General features: G+C 44.9%; 1 protein-coding gene across 1 annotated transcript in view; it reads right to left on the reverse strand.

The window, feature by feature from the left end:
• Window positions 1–15,720, reverse strand: part of LOC146784031 (SEC14-like protein 2) — a 534,640-nt gene that overhangs the window by 351,044 nt on the left and 167,876 nt on the right. The window contains exons 5-6 of the mRNA XM_085634515.1: window positions 7,977–8,165; window positions 2,745–2,840 (exon numbers count right to left, since the gene is read on the reverse strand). Coding sequence (XP_085490641.1) covers window positions 2,745–2,840; window positions 7,977–8,165 — 285 coding nt within the window. The remainder of the gene's footprint in view (window positions 1–2,744; window positions 2,841–7,976; window positions 8,166–15,720) is intronic.

Consider the following 15,720-nt stretch of genomic DNA (forward strand, 5'->3'; position numbering starts at 1 on the left):
TCGGTGCTGGTCGTGATGCGGATGGTGTTCCTGTGGATGATGGCGATGCCTCCTCCCACCTGGTTGGCGTTGCGGTCCCTCCGGGTGATCTTGTAGCCCTCTGGGATGGCGATGGCGATGTCGGGCGCTGAGGAGGCGTTCATCCAGGTCTCCGTGATGAAGGCAACGTCAGGGGCTGTGGCGTCTAGGAGGTTCCAGAGTTCGATGGCGTGTCTGTGAACGGAGCGGGTGTTGAGCAGGATGCACTTGAGGTGGTTGCTGCTGGTGTTCGGCTTGGCAGGTGCTGGTGCCGGGCAGGTCCGGATGCAGGTGAACTGGCAGGAGAGGCAGCTGAAGGGTCCGTGGGTGTGCTTCGGAGTAGCTCGGTAGCATCCCTGGGTCCTGCCGGTGTTGAGTGCGATGAGTGTTGTGGCGTCGTAGGACTGTCGGGTCGTATTCCGTCGGTGGGGTCCAGGGGTCCTGGCACTGGGCGCGGTCCAGGCGCGGACGGGCGTAGACGGGCTTGCCTTTGGCGCGCCTTCGGCGCACAATCGGCGCACCCGCTGCGCGTGACCGCTGCGCGTTCGCACGGTCGCCATATATGGCGATTTGCGCGGGTGGGCGGAGCAGCTGGGAGGCGGGAGCGGGGAGGGTACAGAAAGAAAAGGGGCGGGGTTACCGGTGGTGGCGGGAAGCGGGGAGCGGGGAGGGATGAGACGGGGGTGGCCGAGGGGGGCAAACCAGGGAAACAACGGAGGAGAGAAAAACAATTAGTGCAACAACAGCAATACAATTACAATAAAAACGGACCGATAACGAGGCAAAACAAATACAGGGACACCAAAATCAAGGCAAAAACAAATAAAGGGTCACAGGGCAGGAATCGAGTGCAGACCACGCCGCTCGGTGGCAGGGGGCGTGGTCTCGCGGCTGAGACGGGGCAGGCGAGGCACAGGGCGGGAAGGCACACGCAGCAGCTGGTGGCCGTGCGGCACGGGGGTGTCCCAGAACTGGGTCACACTCACCTGCGTCGCACGGTCGCCATATATGGCCAAGTGCGCGGGTGGGCGGAGCAGCTGGGAGGCGGGAGCGGGGAGGGTACAGAAAGAAAAGGGGCGGGGTTACCGGTGGTGGCGGGAAGCGGGGAGCGGGGAGGGATGAGACGGGGGTGGCCGAGGGGGGCAAACCAGGGAAACAACGGAGGAGAGAAAAACAATTAGTGCAACAACAGCAATACAATTACAATAAAAACGGACCGATAACGAGGCAAAACAAATACAGGGACACCAAAATCAAGGCAAAAACAAATAAAGGGTCACAGGGCAGGAATCGAGTGCAGACCACGCCGCTCGGTGGCAGGGGGCGTGGTCTCGCGGCTGAGACGGGGCAGGCGAGGCACAGGGCGGGAAGGCACACGCAGCAGCTGGTGGCCGTGCGGCACGGGGGTGTCCCAGAACTGGGTCACACTCACCTGCGTCGCACGGTCGCCATATATGGCCAAGTGCGCGGGTGGGCGGAGCAGCTGGGAGGCGGGAGCGGGGAGGGTACAGAAAGAAAAGGGGCGGGGTTACCGGTGGTGGCGGGAAGCGGGGAGCGGGGAGGGATGAGACGGGGGTGGCCGAGGGGGGCAAACCAGGGAAAGAACGGAGGAGAGAAAAACAATTAGTGCAACAACAGCAATACAATTACAATAAAAACGGACCGATAACGAGGCAAAACAAATACAGGGACACCAAAATCAAGGCAAAAACAAATAAAGGGTCACAGGGCAGGAATCAAGTGCAGACCACGCCGCTCGGTGGCAGGGGGCTTGGTCTCGCGGCTGAGACGGGGCAGGCGAGGCACAGGGCGGGAAGGCACACGCAGCAGCTGGTGGCCGTGCGGCGCGGGGGTGTCCCAGAACTGGGTCACACTCACCTGCGTCGCACGGTCGCCATATATGGCCAAGTGCGCGGGTGGGCGGAGCAGCTGGGAGGCGGGAGCGGGGAGGGTACAGAAAGAAAAGGGGCGGGGTTACCGGTGGTGGCGGGAAGCGGGGAGCGGGGAGGGATGAGACGGGGTGGCTGAGGGGGGCAAACCAGGGAAACAACGGAGGAGAGAAAAACAATTAGTGCAACAACAGCAATACAATTACAATAAAAACGGACCGATAACGAGGCAAAACAAATACAGGGACACCAAAATCAAGGCAAAAACAAATAAAGGGTCACAGGGCAGGAATCGAGTGCAGACCACGCCGCTCGGTGGCAGGGGGCGTAGTCTCGCGGCTGAGACGGGGCAGGCGAGGCACAGGGCGGGAAGGCACACGCAGCAGCTGGTGGCCGTGCGGCGCGGGGGTGTCCCAGAACTGGGTCACCTTACATTTGGACATTGTAAGAGTATCCTTGTGTTCCATTAGAGAACTGGATCATTGTATACATCATTCCAGAAAACGAGGGGGCAAACACTGCATATCGCTATGAGCAGCAATCTGTATGTCTAAAAGAGTTACTCCGGAATTTACATCCTTCAGGTGTATAGTCATATGCAGGTCACACGTGGTTTACATGTCTCAAAAAATGCCAGTTATAGACTGGCACATTTTATGTGTGTTACCATCATTCTAGAGTTAAAGACAGAAACCCTGAGTGTTTCAGTGCTTTACAACAGATTTTAACACAACCTCATTCTACTGGTGTCAGGGTCTCACGCGTAAGTGGCACTCTGAATCTAGCATCTTTTAAAGTGTTTCTCTGTATTTTTCCAACTTCCAGGCTTCTCCTCACCTCTCCATAGGCCTCGATGGCTGGTTTCCAGAGATGCTTCAGCCCCAACCCCTCTAGGTCATAAATCATCACAACGTCTTCAATCCGTTTACTGAACTGCAAGAGAGTAATCATATGTCACATTGGAGAGGTTATTTAAGAGCATTCTTTGAAAAGGCATTTACATGAGGCAGAAAACATTGTCACACTCCGACTCAAGATACTGCCAAAATACATGGTTCCATCGAGCACCATACCAACTATTCTCTTGAGACTGTGGAGATCGAAAAACACTTCCTTAGGAAGACCACAAGAAGAGTGGAGCTACTTGAGACCCCGGAAACCAGGCCCTCCCATGCCACCCAACAAGACATGCCACAGCAAGAAAGAACAAAGATCTTCAAAAAGATAACACTTCTCAGTGAATGAACAACAAGGATGGATTTTGACAACTGGATGAGTGATTTAAATGGTGACAAGTACAAATCATGCACTGAGGGCCTATTAAGCCAATGCAGCAATAAGTTAAAGTATTCACACTATACAAACAAGAGAGAGATAATCAGGTTCTCAAAGCAGATGCCTTCAAAGTTGATACATGGACTGTTAACACCAATGGACAAAGTGACTTGTTGCCCCACTCCATCCTCAGCGACTATTCTGCTTGTAGGATCAGTATGAAACCCTTCCGCAGAGGACAACAAAGTCAGATTCCAAGTCTTGCCTTAGCATATAACCAACCCCAGAGCTCAAGAAAACTCAGAATATATTGGGAGAGATAATACCAGCAGGGCTCTGTTACTTCATCAATGGTAAGGTATTATTTGTAATATTGTCTAGTTTTGGAGTCTGTCTCACTAGACGAGTAATGGTAGGATGGAGACTGTCTAGAGATGGGCTACAAATATTGAAAAATGTTTAACAGAGTTGTGTAATTGAGGGTACTTTCAGGAGAGGCTCATTCTTTGATTTGATTGACTACGCATTTCAATTCAAGTATTCTGGAAATTGAATTGCCCCTAGGGTCAGACTATAGCTAAGGGACTATCAACCCCATAGCTGCACGCCAACAGGGCCACACTCTATTTAGTAACAGCATGGTAAATAAGAGGTAGCAAAACTACCTTCATGGTGATTCCAGTACATTTAATCCTTGAGCTCCCTCTAGCAAAACAGTTGGAAATTGCTTGCACAGGAGAGGAGGAAAAGATTCTCTAAAATAACGCTATAATTTTGAAAGAATTTGAAAGTCCTCCTTCTAACATGTGAGCTCCCTATCTATATAAATGTCACCAGACACCTCACCCAGATCATACATTTTTTTCCCCCAGACATCCATGGTTTCAGTATGCCAAATGCTGGTGGAGCGGAAGACTGGCTGGTTTTGTGAAGAGGGGAGGTCAAGGACTAAGAATACCGGAGTCATCATGGAGGTAATTACTTTGATATCTTGATCTCCATGGCTGGACACACTGATTGTAAAACAGAAAGGAATGCATAACACAGCACATACACAGCCAGGGATTAAGCAAACACATTTTGAAGATTTTTCTGGCCAAAAAGCGGCATCTTTCTCAAAAGGTGCACCCAGCAACTTTTTCTGCAGTGAGAGCTACGTTTGATCAGTGTAAGTCATTTTGAGCTACTGAAGGCTAAGCAACTTTCACATTGTGCCCAGACACCCTCACACCCAGCTACATTGACTTTAAGCCTAATATCCATAGAATGGGATACCATGGTTTGAGCAAAATACTTTGACTAGGGGCACTATGACAGGACAGCCATGTGTATCAGTGACTGTGTGGTCTTTGGGAATGTATGAACAGGTGTGCATATAAATGAGATAAATGTGTATAGGTGAGAGAGAGCCTCCATCGTATGTACTTGTGGCACTGGAATACTTTGTCATATGTGGCACCGTTACATGTATAATACAAACATATAATCATTTTTTTTTTTAATGGGAGAAATTTAAAGTGCATAAAACGTACTTCAAAAATGTTCATGATGTGGAATATTTTTCTTCACTTATAATTTCTCCCAGTTAAAATAAAGGTTGTATTTTTCAGTTATAAATATGGCACTATGTCTACCAGAAACTGGGAGCAAGATGCCTGCTGTGTGTAAAGGCAACGGGAAATGGGAGAAAATTAAACTGAAGAGTTAACTTTAAATGGATTTCATAAAACCCATTTTCATGTGTCGCATTTACAAACACCAGGCATCTTTCTCCCAGTGGCCTGCAGGTAAGGCGCCATATTTATAACAGAAAAATACAGCTATTTATTTAAATGGCAGGAATTTAAAGTGAAGAAACATGCTTCATAAAACATTAAGATGTAATTGGCTTAATTGAAAGTCGAGAAAAACATTAAGACTAAGGGGTCCATTATGATTTTGGGGGGGATCGCCACCGCCCAACCGGCGGTGGCGATCCGCCAGACATCTTACCCAGCCCGCCTTCCATTCACCCCCCTCCACATTACCATGGCAAGGGTCACATCGGCGGATGGAAAGACCACATTTCCGCAGGCGCGAACTCGGGCCTCATATAGTGGCGATGTCTGGAAGACACCGCCATCCATATCAGGATGTCTGGCGGTGGACGCCTTTCCACGCAGGATTTGCTTTGAGGGCCCGTTGTGGGCCCCCGGAGGGGTTGGGGTGGGGGGCTGCACTTGGGGGGTACCTATGGTACCCCCTAAATTGCCAAACACAAGGTGGCAGGCACCACGCGGTGCCTGTCACGTTGTGCATTGCCATGCACAACATGCACATTTGTCTTTGTGGCGGGTGCTGCTTACAGCACCGCCCGCCACAATGATAAATGTGCGGGATGCGACCGCCAGGGTGGTGGTCGCATCCTAATCTGCGGTGCGGGACCGCCGCACCCATGGCGGCTGGTCCCAGCACCGCTAGGGTGGCGGGTGGATCCTAATGGGGGCCTTAATGTTTCATAGAAATATTTTTCTTCACTTTACATTTCTCCCAGTTAAAAAAAGAGGACTGTATATTTCAGTTATAAATATGGCACAGTGTCTACTGGGAGCAAGTTGCCTGCTGTTTGGAAATGCAACAGTTTGAAATAGGAGAAAATTAAAATGAAGAGTTAACTTAATCATTAATGTAAATGTTTCTTTTAATCCATCATTTCCTTTGGTTTTTGCTTTGTTCGCCATAAATTGGCAGGGTATGCTCAGACGTGAGTCCCTTGCTCACTTTGCCACTGGATTCAAGCAAGCCTGGCTGAAGACGGCTGAAATGCCAGAAACCGGTCCTAGGAAGCTTGTTTCCGGTACAGGGAAGACATGGCTTGGCAGTTCGGGCTGGACTGTTCCCATGAGGCACAGGGTCAGACTGATTTGCATATGGCCATGTCTGAACTGGGGTGGCAGAGTGGGCTAAAGAACGGTGATGGATTAAACCCAGATCAGTTGACTGGGGGTGAGTGCTTGCAATGTTCAACACTCCGTCCATCATTTCCTTTGGTTTTTGCTTTGTTCGCCATAAATTGGCAGGGTATGCTCAGACGTGAGTCCCTTGCTCACTTTGCCACTGGATTCAAGCAAGCCTGGCTGAAGACGGCTGAAATGCCAGAAACCGGTCCTAGGAAGCTTGTTTCCGGTCCAGGGAAGACATGGCTTGGCAGTTCGGGCTGGACTGTTCCCATGAGGCACAGGGTCAGACTGATTTGCATATGGCCATGTCTGAACTGGGGTGGCAGAGTGGGCTAAAGAACGGTGATGGATTAAACCCAGATCAGTTGACTGGGGGTGAGTGCTTGCAATTTTCAACACTCCGTCCATCATTTCCTTTGGTTTTTGCTTTGTTCGCCATAAATTGGCAGGGTATGCTCAGACGTGAGTCCCTTGCTCACTTTGCCACTGGATTCAAGCAAGCCTGGCTGAAGACGGCTGAAATGCCAGAAACCGGTCCTAGAAAGCTTGTTTCCGGTCCAGGGAAGACATGGCTTGGCAGTTCGGGCTGGACTGTTCCCATGAGGCACAGGGTCAGACTGATTTGCATATGGCCATGTCTGAACTGGGGTGGCAGAGTGGGCTAAAGAACGGTGATGGATTAAACCCAGATCAGTTGACTGGGGGTGAGTGCTTGCAATGTTCAACACTCCGTCCATCATTTCCTTTGGTTTTTGCTTTATTTTAATTTTCGACCATTTAAAAGCACTTAGAAACATCATTTTGTTCTCACACTTCAATATTGAGTTGACAAGGACCTATTTAAGAGTTAAATACCTCAGCGCTTCCGTTCTTTACCGGTGTGCCCAGAGTGGTCATAAATCTGACTCAAGCACTGCTCGCAGATAATCATGTAAAGTCTTCCCCTTAGCTTTAGAAGAAAAATGTTACCCTGTGGTTTTTTAAAAATTAACTTAAATCCGTGAGCTTCTCCAAAGGTGTTAACGATCTGCTAGTAGCTCCCGATCGACTGGTTGGAGGCACCAGTACACTATAAAAATATGAGGCCAACTCAGATGTGCTTGTACCTCTGGTATGAGGCCATATCCTGAACTGGGTATGGTAGCACAGTGTTAGGTCAATGTTCAGCAATCTAGTGTTCTAGGTTCATTTTAACCTCTCTTCCTTTCAAAAGTGGTTGGGCCTCTGGTTGTTTCTTTTTGGATAGGCAGTCTATCAAGTCTGCCATCTTCTTACTCATATACCTGAACCAGCAGTTCAGAGGTGTAATAAAGTTAAAAAAGAAAGAGTTGCAAAAATGTGAACCTTCCTTTTCGAAGCATTTGGTTGATTACAGTAAATTAGAGTAAAGTAGACTACATGTAAAATACAGAGTACAGAATATGGACTACCAATATACTGTCAAAGTATGTATATATAGGTAAACAGTGATTTACTATTCTTAACCCTACATCAGCATACACCGTCTTGCATAGTTGTCTGGGTTCTCACCAGTTCAGTCTTCTCTTTCTCAGACAGCAATCAATACTCACCCAGAGCCGCATTCTAGAGAGCTGTGTGCAGCACCAACTTTATTCAACATCTCAGAGCCTGCTTTCTTGGTTATCACTCTGCCTTATGTCCAGCTCAGTACTCACATTATCAGGTAGCGGTGTTCAATCTCTCTAGCTTGGTGTTCACTTTCTCAGGCAGCAAACTGTACTCTCACTGAGCTACAACCACCAATTTGGTAATGATTCTAGCTCTGCACTAGTCTTTTCCAATATCAGAGCTCATTCTTCCCACAACAGTACCCAACTTCTAAGACCACACTCACCTTCTCAGACTGCTGTTTGCACTCCTGGTGCATGATTTCGCAATCCCGAGCCTTGGTTTTGATGAGTTCTTGTTTGGATGCAGATAAGAGCAAACCTTTAGCATCAAGAGGGCCCACAACATCATACCAGATAGGACTTCCCTCACGGTCATGGCCGCACATTCCACCAGACAGGTACAGTCGGACAACCTGCAACCATAAAAAGGCATGTCAACTGAGGGATGCAAAATGGGTTCTGCATTTTGAGTGAAGAAACACAGCAGAATTTCATAGCTTATCTGTTGAGACCAAGAGACCTGCTACTAATATTCTCCACGTGGTTTAAATTTTCTAGATATTTGGACAAAATATTGAATTGCAAATATCGGGAGACAGAAATATAGAAAAAAAATATATTATGATACAAAAATATTGTGATGCAAAAATATTGTTGTCAAGAATATCATATTTTTCTAGGTAAGTAATATCATTGTTAAGAATATTGTTGTTGCTAATATCGTTTTCAATAATATAGTTGTAAACTATATTGTTTAATTATTTTAATGTGTTTTAGTTCATATATTAATGTAATGTGTTACTATGGTCTGTATAAATATTTTTACGTTTTTAAAGTATAGTTTGTAATTTTGAGTGATTTAGAATTTTTAATTTAATTGCTAAGAGTAAATTTAAAGTGTCGTAGTGGCTTGTTGCATTTGTAGGGGGATACGTTGGAAAGATCATTAGGTAATATTTAATTATTAATGAATATATTTTAAGTACGTGATTGATAGTAATTATGTATATCATGCAATACTGATTTAATTAACTTATATTTTAGGTGTGGGCTGCTGGCTTTTTAGGGGCATAGGTTGGGAAGTTAAGTAATAATTAATTAACAATTCATAATTAATGTATTAATTATTATTACATTGATCATTAATTATGTACATCATGTAATACTGATTTATTTTAGTTATATTTTAGTTACGAGTTACTAGGTTTGTAGGGGTACAGGGTGGGAAGTTCTTTAAGTAATTTTAAACAAATGATTAATGTATAATTAAATATTCAACTGATTAATAATTATGTAAATTGGGTAATAATGATATATTCTGGTTATATTGTGGGCTGCTGGGTTTGTAGGGTTGCTGGAAGTTAATTAAGTACTAATCAACAATGAATTATTGTTAATTAGTGTGAGAAGCTGGCCTGGTATACAATGTCTACTAACTTAAGTGGGCACCTTGCACCAGTCCAGACAACCCTTATGTTGATTTAAGAGGTCTTAGACAGCCTTAGAAAGCTCTCTAACTGGTAGCTGTGGAGAGCTGTGGCTTAGTCCAGAAGGAGTGTAAAGTGGCTTGTTTTACCAGAATGCACTCTTATAGTATAGATTAAGTGAAAAAGAACCACACCAAGTATTTATAAAAATATGTATTTATTATATAATACTCTCTAGTACGTTCCAATATCTCCAACATGGAGATAAACACAATGCACACAATAAATAGCACGAAATACACAGTGGCCCCATGGGGGGACCAAACCATATACTAAGAAAGTGGTATAAGAACCATGATTCAAGTCAAGACAGTGTTGAGAGGATGTAGAAGTGCTGGGACCCCAAGGAACCACCCAAGGTGAGTAGATAGGAACCCCACTGAGAGCGTGTGCAGTGTGAAAACATGACCGCGTGCTCTGTACAACTCTATGTGCAAGTCGAGATTGGATTTTTAAAGAAAAAGGACCCTTCCCAGTGAACCCTGAAGAAACCCCATGGAAAACAGAAGGTTGGAGAGCCACCCCATCCGTGGATACTCTAGTACCCACGTTACCTACACCAGGGAAACCGGGTGCATACGCGTGAATGGTATCGGAAACCGCCGTCGAACCCAATGGAGAACTTCAGAAAAGTGCTGCTGCTGGAAGAGGAGAAAGTGTCCGTGGGAATCCCAGCGTGGATTCTTGAAAGGAGTACCTGAAAGCAGAGGGGACAGAGTCTATGCCACTCAGGAGTGACCAGGAGGCTTGGAAGACGAATGCCCTCCGATGTCGAGTGCTCCAGGGAGGATGACGATGACCTTGACTCTGCAGCTGTGAGGACCAGGTGATGCTGAGGAAGACTAGGAGTCGTGCACGAGCTGTCTCACGAAGGATGTCGAGTGCTGAGGGGCCAGTGTCCGGTGGGAGCACCAACAAGCCTTGGCAAAGGCAAGCCTCGCAAGAATCAAATAAGGAGCAACGTCGGGACCAGCAAGGTCCGCGGACTCATCAAAGGCAGGGGAGTCAGGGCAGGCCCAGAGCAATCAGGGAAGCCCAAAAGAAACAAGTGTGACCCTCAAGTGGACCCACAGGCCGGAGGCACTGGATTCGCTAGAGGATCTCAAGAAGCACACCAAAAGATGTAGGCCACAATGCAAACAATGCGGTGTGGCTGAAGATTCTGGTCACTGGAGGTGCTCGAGGTTGGGGCTACTTGGAGCCCGAAGATCTTCTTGCAAAGAAGACAATAAGCTTTTGCAACTGCAAGTTGGAAGCGGTACACAGGTGTTTGATTATTGCAACCCCCACGAGGGATACTGGCCTCAAACTTGATGAGAGGGTAGAGCAGGCCACGGGAGCTGTGGAAAACCACTACCTGGGTTGCAGAGTCCACGGAGTCGGGAGGAGCTCAGGATCTGCAGACCAGTCAACTTGGTTGCAGTACTTGCAAATGCAGGGGAGTGATTCCTTCACTCCAAGGGAGATTACTTCAGGTGTCTTTGATGCTTCACAGGCCTTTGGAAGATTCCTGAATGATGCACAGGCACCGACGATGCAACAGACTGGAAGGGAGATGAAGTCAGGTCCAAACAAAGTCCAGAGTGCCCAGGCGGTAGAAGTGCAGTGGTGTCTGATCTGAATCTTATCCCACGACGAATCTAGGGATGTACACCCAGGTAAGCCCTTAAGTACCCTAGGGAAAGAGTTGGGAAGATTCAGGGGACCCTCCCAGGGGAGGGCCTGGACAGGGGGGAGGTTATTCCCATGTCCTTTGTCCAGTTTCACGCTAGAACGGGAGCCAACGGCTCCCAGAACTGGACTATGCATGGGGACACAAAGTTTGCCCCTCATGCACACTTTCTGGCGCTGGCAAGCGCACCCACCCGGTCCCAATACACTAAATCCTGTCTGGGAGTTGGTCACACCTCCCTGTGACAGGATGCCTATTGTTCCACCTTCCCCTGCTCGAGCTTGGCTCAGCAGCAGTAGGGCAGAGCTGTTTCTCTGGTCGGCAGCAACCATTTTGTGCTGTCCGGGTCTGACAGACTGGTACAGAGAACACTGAAAGCCTAACGGAGGGCTCTCCCATTGCTTGGAATCATACCTCCCAGACCGTTTACGGTATAGGGGTATGATTCCAACATGTTTGATACCAAACAGGATAGGATTCGTTGCAGCTATTTTTGCATAATTATGTGCCCCTCTATATAGTATATGGCTGCTTCATTGACAACAACCCGGAAGAATGGACTCCGTAGGCTGCAGGGGTGTCCTGCTCATGCAGAGGCACCCTCTCACTTAGAACCAAGCACTCTGCCTTCAGGATTGCAAAGGCATGCTATAGGGGTGACTTATAGGTTTTAAGTGCACTGACCCTTAGATATAGTAAACCTATATCTACAGTAAGTGGTGCATGCACCAACTTACAGAGGCTACAATGGCAGGCCTGTAGTTCCATTTTGCATGGTCTCCAATGCACCATTGGGTGACATAATGCATGCTTCAGCCCATGAGAGACCTCTGGGGTACCTATGCCCTGTGTACCTTAATACCATATACTAGGGCCTGTTAAGGGTACCCCAGTATCCAATCTGGAGTATACCCAAGTACTCAACACAACAATTTAGGAAGAAAGCAGATAGACTGGGGTCCTGATTTGCAGGATCCCAGTCAGACTAGTCATAATACAGCTTAGCACCAGGTAAAAAGTGTGGGTAACCACAGAAGTAGATCCTACTTTCCTACAATTAGTTATGCAATTAATTAGCAATTCTGATATACGGTGTTATACTTCTTTATTTTAGCTACATTTTTGGCGTGGGATTGTAGGTCTACGGGTATAGGGTGACAAGCTAATTAACTAATCATTAAATAACCAATTTTATTTTAATTGAAAATTAATTACATAGTTTATGAGTTTTGTAAATTGATTACATTCTTTTTATATATATATATATATATATATATATATATATATATATTTGTATATGTTCTATTAAGTAATAATGTTTATATTAAGAATTTTATATTTTTCTAAATTAATAGGGTTATTCAAATATGTAATGTGTTTGAAGTAAATTAGTTTACCTACTCTTACATAGACTGGAGTGGGAATAGTAACTAACCTCTCCGACGTCCAACGCTTTCCCTACTGTTGCAGACTAGAGTGGGAATAGTAAATCTTACCCCTTCGAAGTCCAACACTTTCCCTACTGTTGCACAGACTGGAGAGGGAATAGTAAATCTTACCCCTACGAAGTACAACACTTTCCCTACTGTTGCACTGTTTGGAGTGGGAATAATATATTTAACTCCCCCAAAGTCCTACACTTTCTCTACTGTTGCATAAACTGGAGTGGAAATACTATATCTATTATTCCCAGACTTCAAAACATTTCCCAACATTGGTTATTGGTTTATTAATATTTGGTTAGAATTTTAATTTTATAGTAATTGTTTATATTTTTATCTTGGAGCCTTGGTGGTGTTCGAGTGCTTCCTAAATCAACGGTCAAGCAGGAACAGGGACATATAGGCGGCGTCCGTACCGTCAGGACTGCACCACCCCAAGAATCTGGGGGCCACAGGGGTTGTCATCTGCCAGCCACACGGTGGGGCACCATCCTATAGGATTTAGGACACGTTAGCTGCTGAGGCCCATCCAGGATCTTTATCTGTCCGACAGAACATTTGCACGTAATGTATGCATCAGCACTACCACTCCCAGAATCCTCATCACAACTCATTCAGAGCAGCCCATCAAGGGGCGTGCCATCAAAGAGACAAAGGGGAAGGCAGTGACAGGGTTGTGCACTTCATTCAACCACAAGCCTTTGAAGAAGAGAAATTGAAACGCGTCGGCAGTGATGCAATGACTGTTAAAGGATTCTGCAGTGAATCGTTTCCATACCTTTAATAAAGGGCTTTGTTTGGAGCCTTGGTTGTGTTCGAGTGCTTCCGAAATCAACAGTCAAGCAGGAGCAGGGATATATATATATATATATATATATATCCTCCAATTCTGTTTCCCCGTCAAGGCTGCCTCCTCGTGGCACCCGCCCCAGACAGTACAGACACGGACCGTATTCTTTGTGCAAATATTTATTTAGCTTGTTCGCGTGCTAGTCGCCATAACGTTTCGGCTCCACTAAAGCCTTGTTCACATGACAACGTGAAACTTCAAAACACTTCCTTAAATAGGAAAAAAGATACTCTGCACGTGATAACAGAGAAAAAGGCATAGACATAGAAAACAGACTAGAAAAGATGGATTCCCATGCAGATAACATCGTATTCCATGGTTATACATTGTAAATTGCTATGTTTAAATCATAATACAATTTAAAAATGGGAAGATTTCACCGTAATATACACATTGGAGTTTATACAGTGAAAAAAACAATTGTTTAAGTTTGAAATAAACAATAATGAAGACAATAGCCATGCAAAGTTGCTGCAACCTACAATGGTGCATCATAGATATTTAAATATTCAAGTACCTATCGAAATGGCTGTTAAATACATATATGGCCAAATTGCTCCACTATGCATATTGAACCATCAAATGTCTGTCCTGATTTCCAATTGCGGGATGAATCCCAATGTTGACCATGTCTAGCCACAGGTACCCTATTCTGTGCTGCAGATCCCTGCAGCTGTGCAAATAATGCGAGGGAGTGTACTAAAGTGCAAAAGTGCCAATAAATAATCATATCACCCAACAATTCGAAAAACACTAAATTCTTATAAAAACAATTGTGTTAAAAATATGTAAACAACATTTGTAAATTCCAAAGTGCAAAAATGCATAGAAAGTGCAAAGTAAATAAAGGTCGGCTGACTGAGCCCAGTCATGTCCACAGGTTAATGTTGAAAAAATCCCTGAAATGAATAATCCATAAGGTGGATAATTAACCACTACAAACAGTATGTTTGAAAATGGTAAACCATTATAAAAACATTGTAAAAGCATGACCAATCACTGATGTAAAAAATGCGATTTCTATACAAGGGGGTTTTGACTCAACATAGTGCAAATTTTTATAGGGTGTCATTATGTTCAAGACTGTCCTATAATTCAGCCTAGTACATATGTAGTTATAATATACAGTACTGAGAAAAACATCAAAAATACTACAGATGGTAAATTATTTCTGTTATAAAACAATAAATAGTACAAAAAATGGTTAAAATTATTATCCCACAATAATAAAAACCATTAGTAAAATCAATCGTATAAAAACCAAATATCGTAGATGTACCGATAACTGATGTGTTTGCTCTTGTGTCAAGTACTACCCCAGACAGAATATACAGAACATAAGGAATGTACTTCTAACCTAAGATGGTATGTAAATCTTCAGTTACGTTAAGCCCACCCGGGAATTTAGAATCAAGTCGGAGTATGTATTTTATTTCCAACTGTCTTAACATGGCTTCCCTATTCCCTCCACGTCTGCTAGCCGGTACTGAATCAATAACAAAGAAAGTCAATTCCTTGTTATTGCTGTGGTGTACCTCCTTAAAATGGCGAGCAACAGGGTAGGTATTGTCCTGGTTTACAATCGCCCTTAAATGCTGTAGGATGCGTTTGTGTACCTCTAATTTGGTACTACCTACATATCTGAGTGCACACGGACATTGGAGTACATATACGGCATATTCTGTTTTGCAAGTTAACAACTCTATTTTGTGTTTTCTATCGCTAAATCCATCTTTATAGTGTTTGGTATTTACCCCATGTGTACATGCTTTGCATATTTTACATTTAAAAAATCCACCGTTAGTTTGAAGCCAACTTGTTTTTTCCATGATTTCAGGGTTAGTATTTATGAGGCAATCTCTCATGGAGGGAGCTCGACTAAAAGTCAAGGTTGCCCCACGAGGGAGGGTTGGGCCTAAAATAGAGTCACTTGTTGAAATAGGCCAATTACGGTTGAAAATACGATATAATTTACGATGCTCTTTGTTAAAATTAGTTATAATTCTAAATTCATTCTGTGGTTTAGAAACTTCTTGGGTTACCGGATTACTACTAATCGTATTGTCATATTTGTTCAGTAACTCCTGTCTAGTTTTTGATCGGGATTTCATATTGGCTTTATCAATCATCTCCTCAGAGTATCCCTGTTGAAGAAATCTATTTTTACTGGATACTTGGGCCACATTCAATTCAGCCTCATTGCTGCATACTCTGCGCAAACGTAGCATCTCACCATATGGGATGCTGGAGATTAAGTGATGTGGATGGGCACTAGCCGCATGTAAAATAGTATTGCCAGCTGTTTCTTTCCTGAATAATCGCGTTTCGATAGAACCATTAGAAATGTACACCTCTGTGTCTAAAAATGTGACATTAGATTGGCTCATAGTGACTGTAAAATTAAGATTGAAATTGTTAATATTGATGGTCCTAACAAATTCCTCAGCTGCCTCCTTACTTCCCTCCCATACTACAAACAGATCATCTATGTAACGATACCACGCAATAATATGCGAA

This window comes from Triturus cristatus, chromosome 11 (genome assembly GCF_964204655.1).
Source record: "Triturus cristatus chromosome 11, aTriCri1.1, whole genome shotgun sequence".
NCBI lineage: Eukaryota > Metazoa > Chordata > Amphibia > Caudata > Salamandridae > Triturus > Triturus cristatus.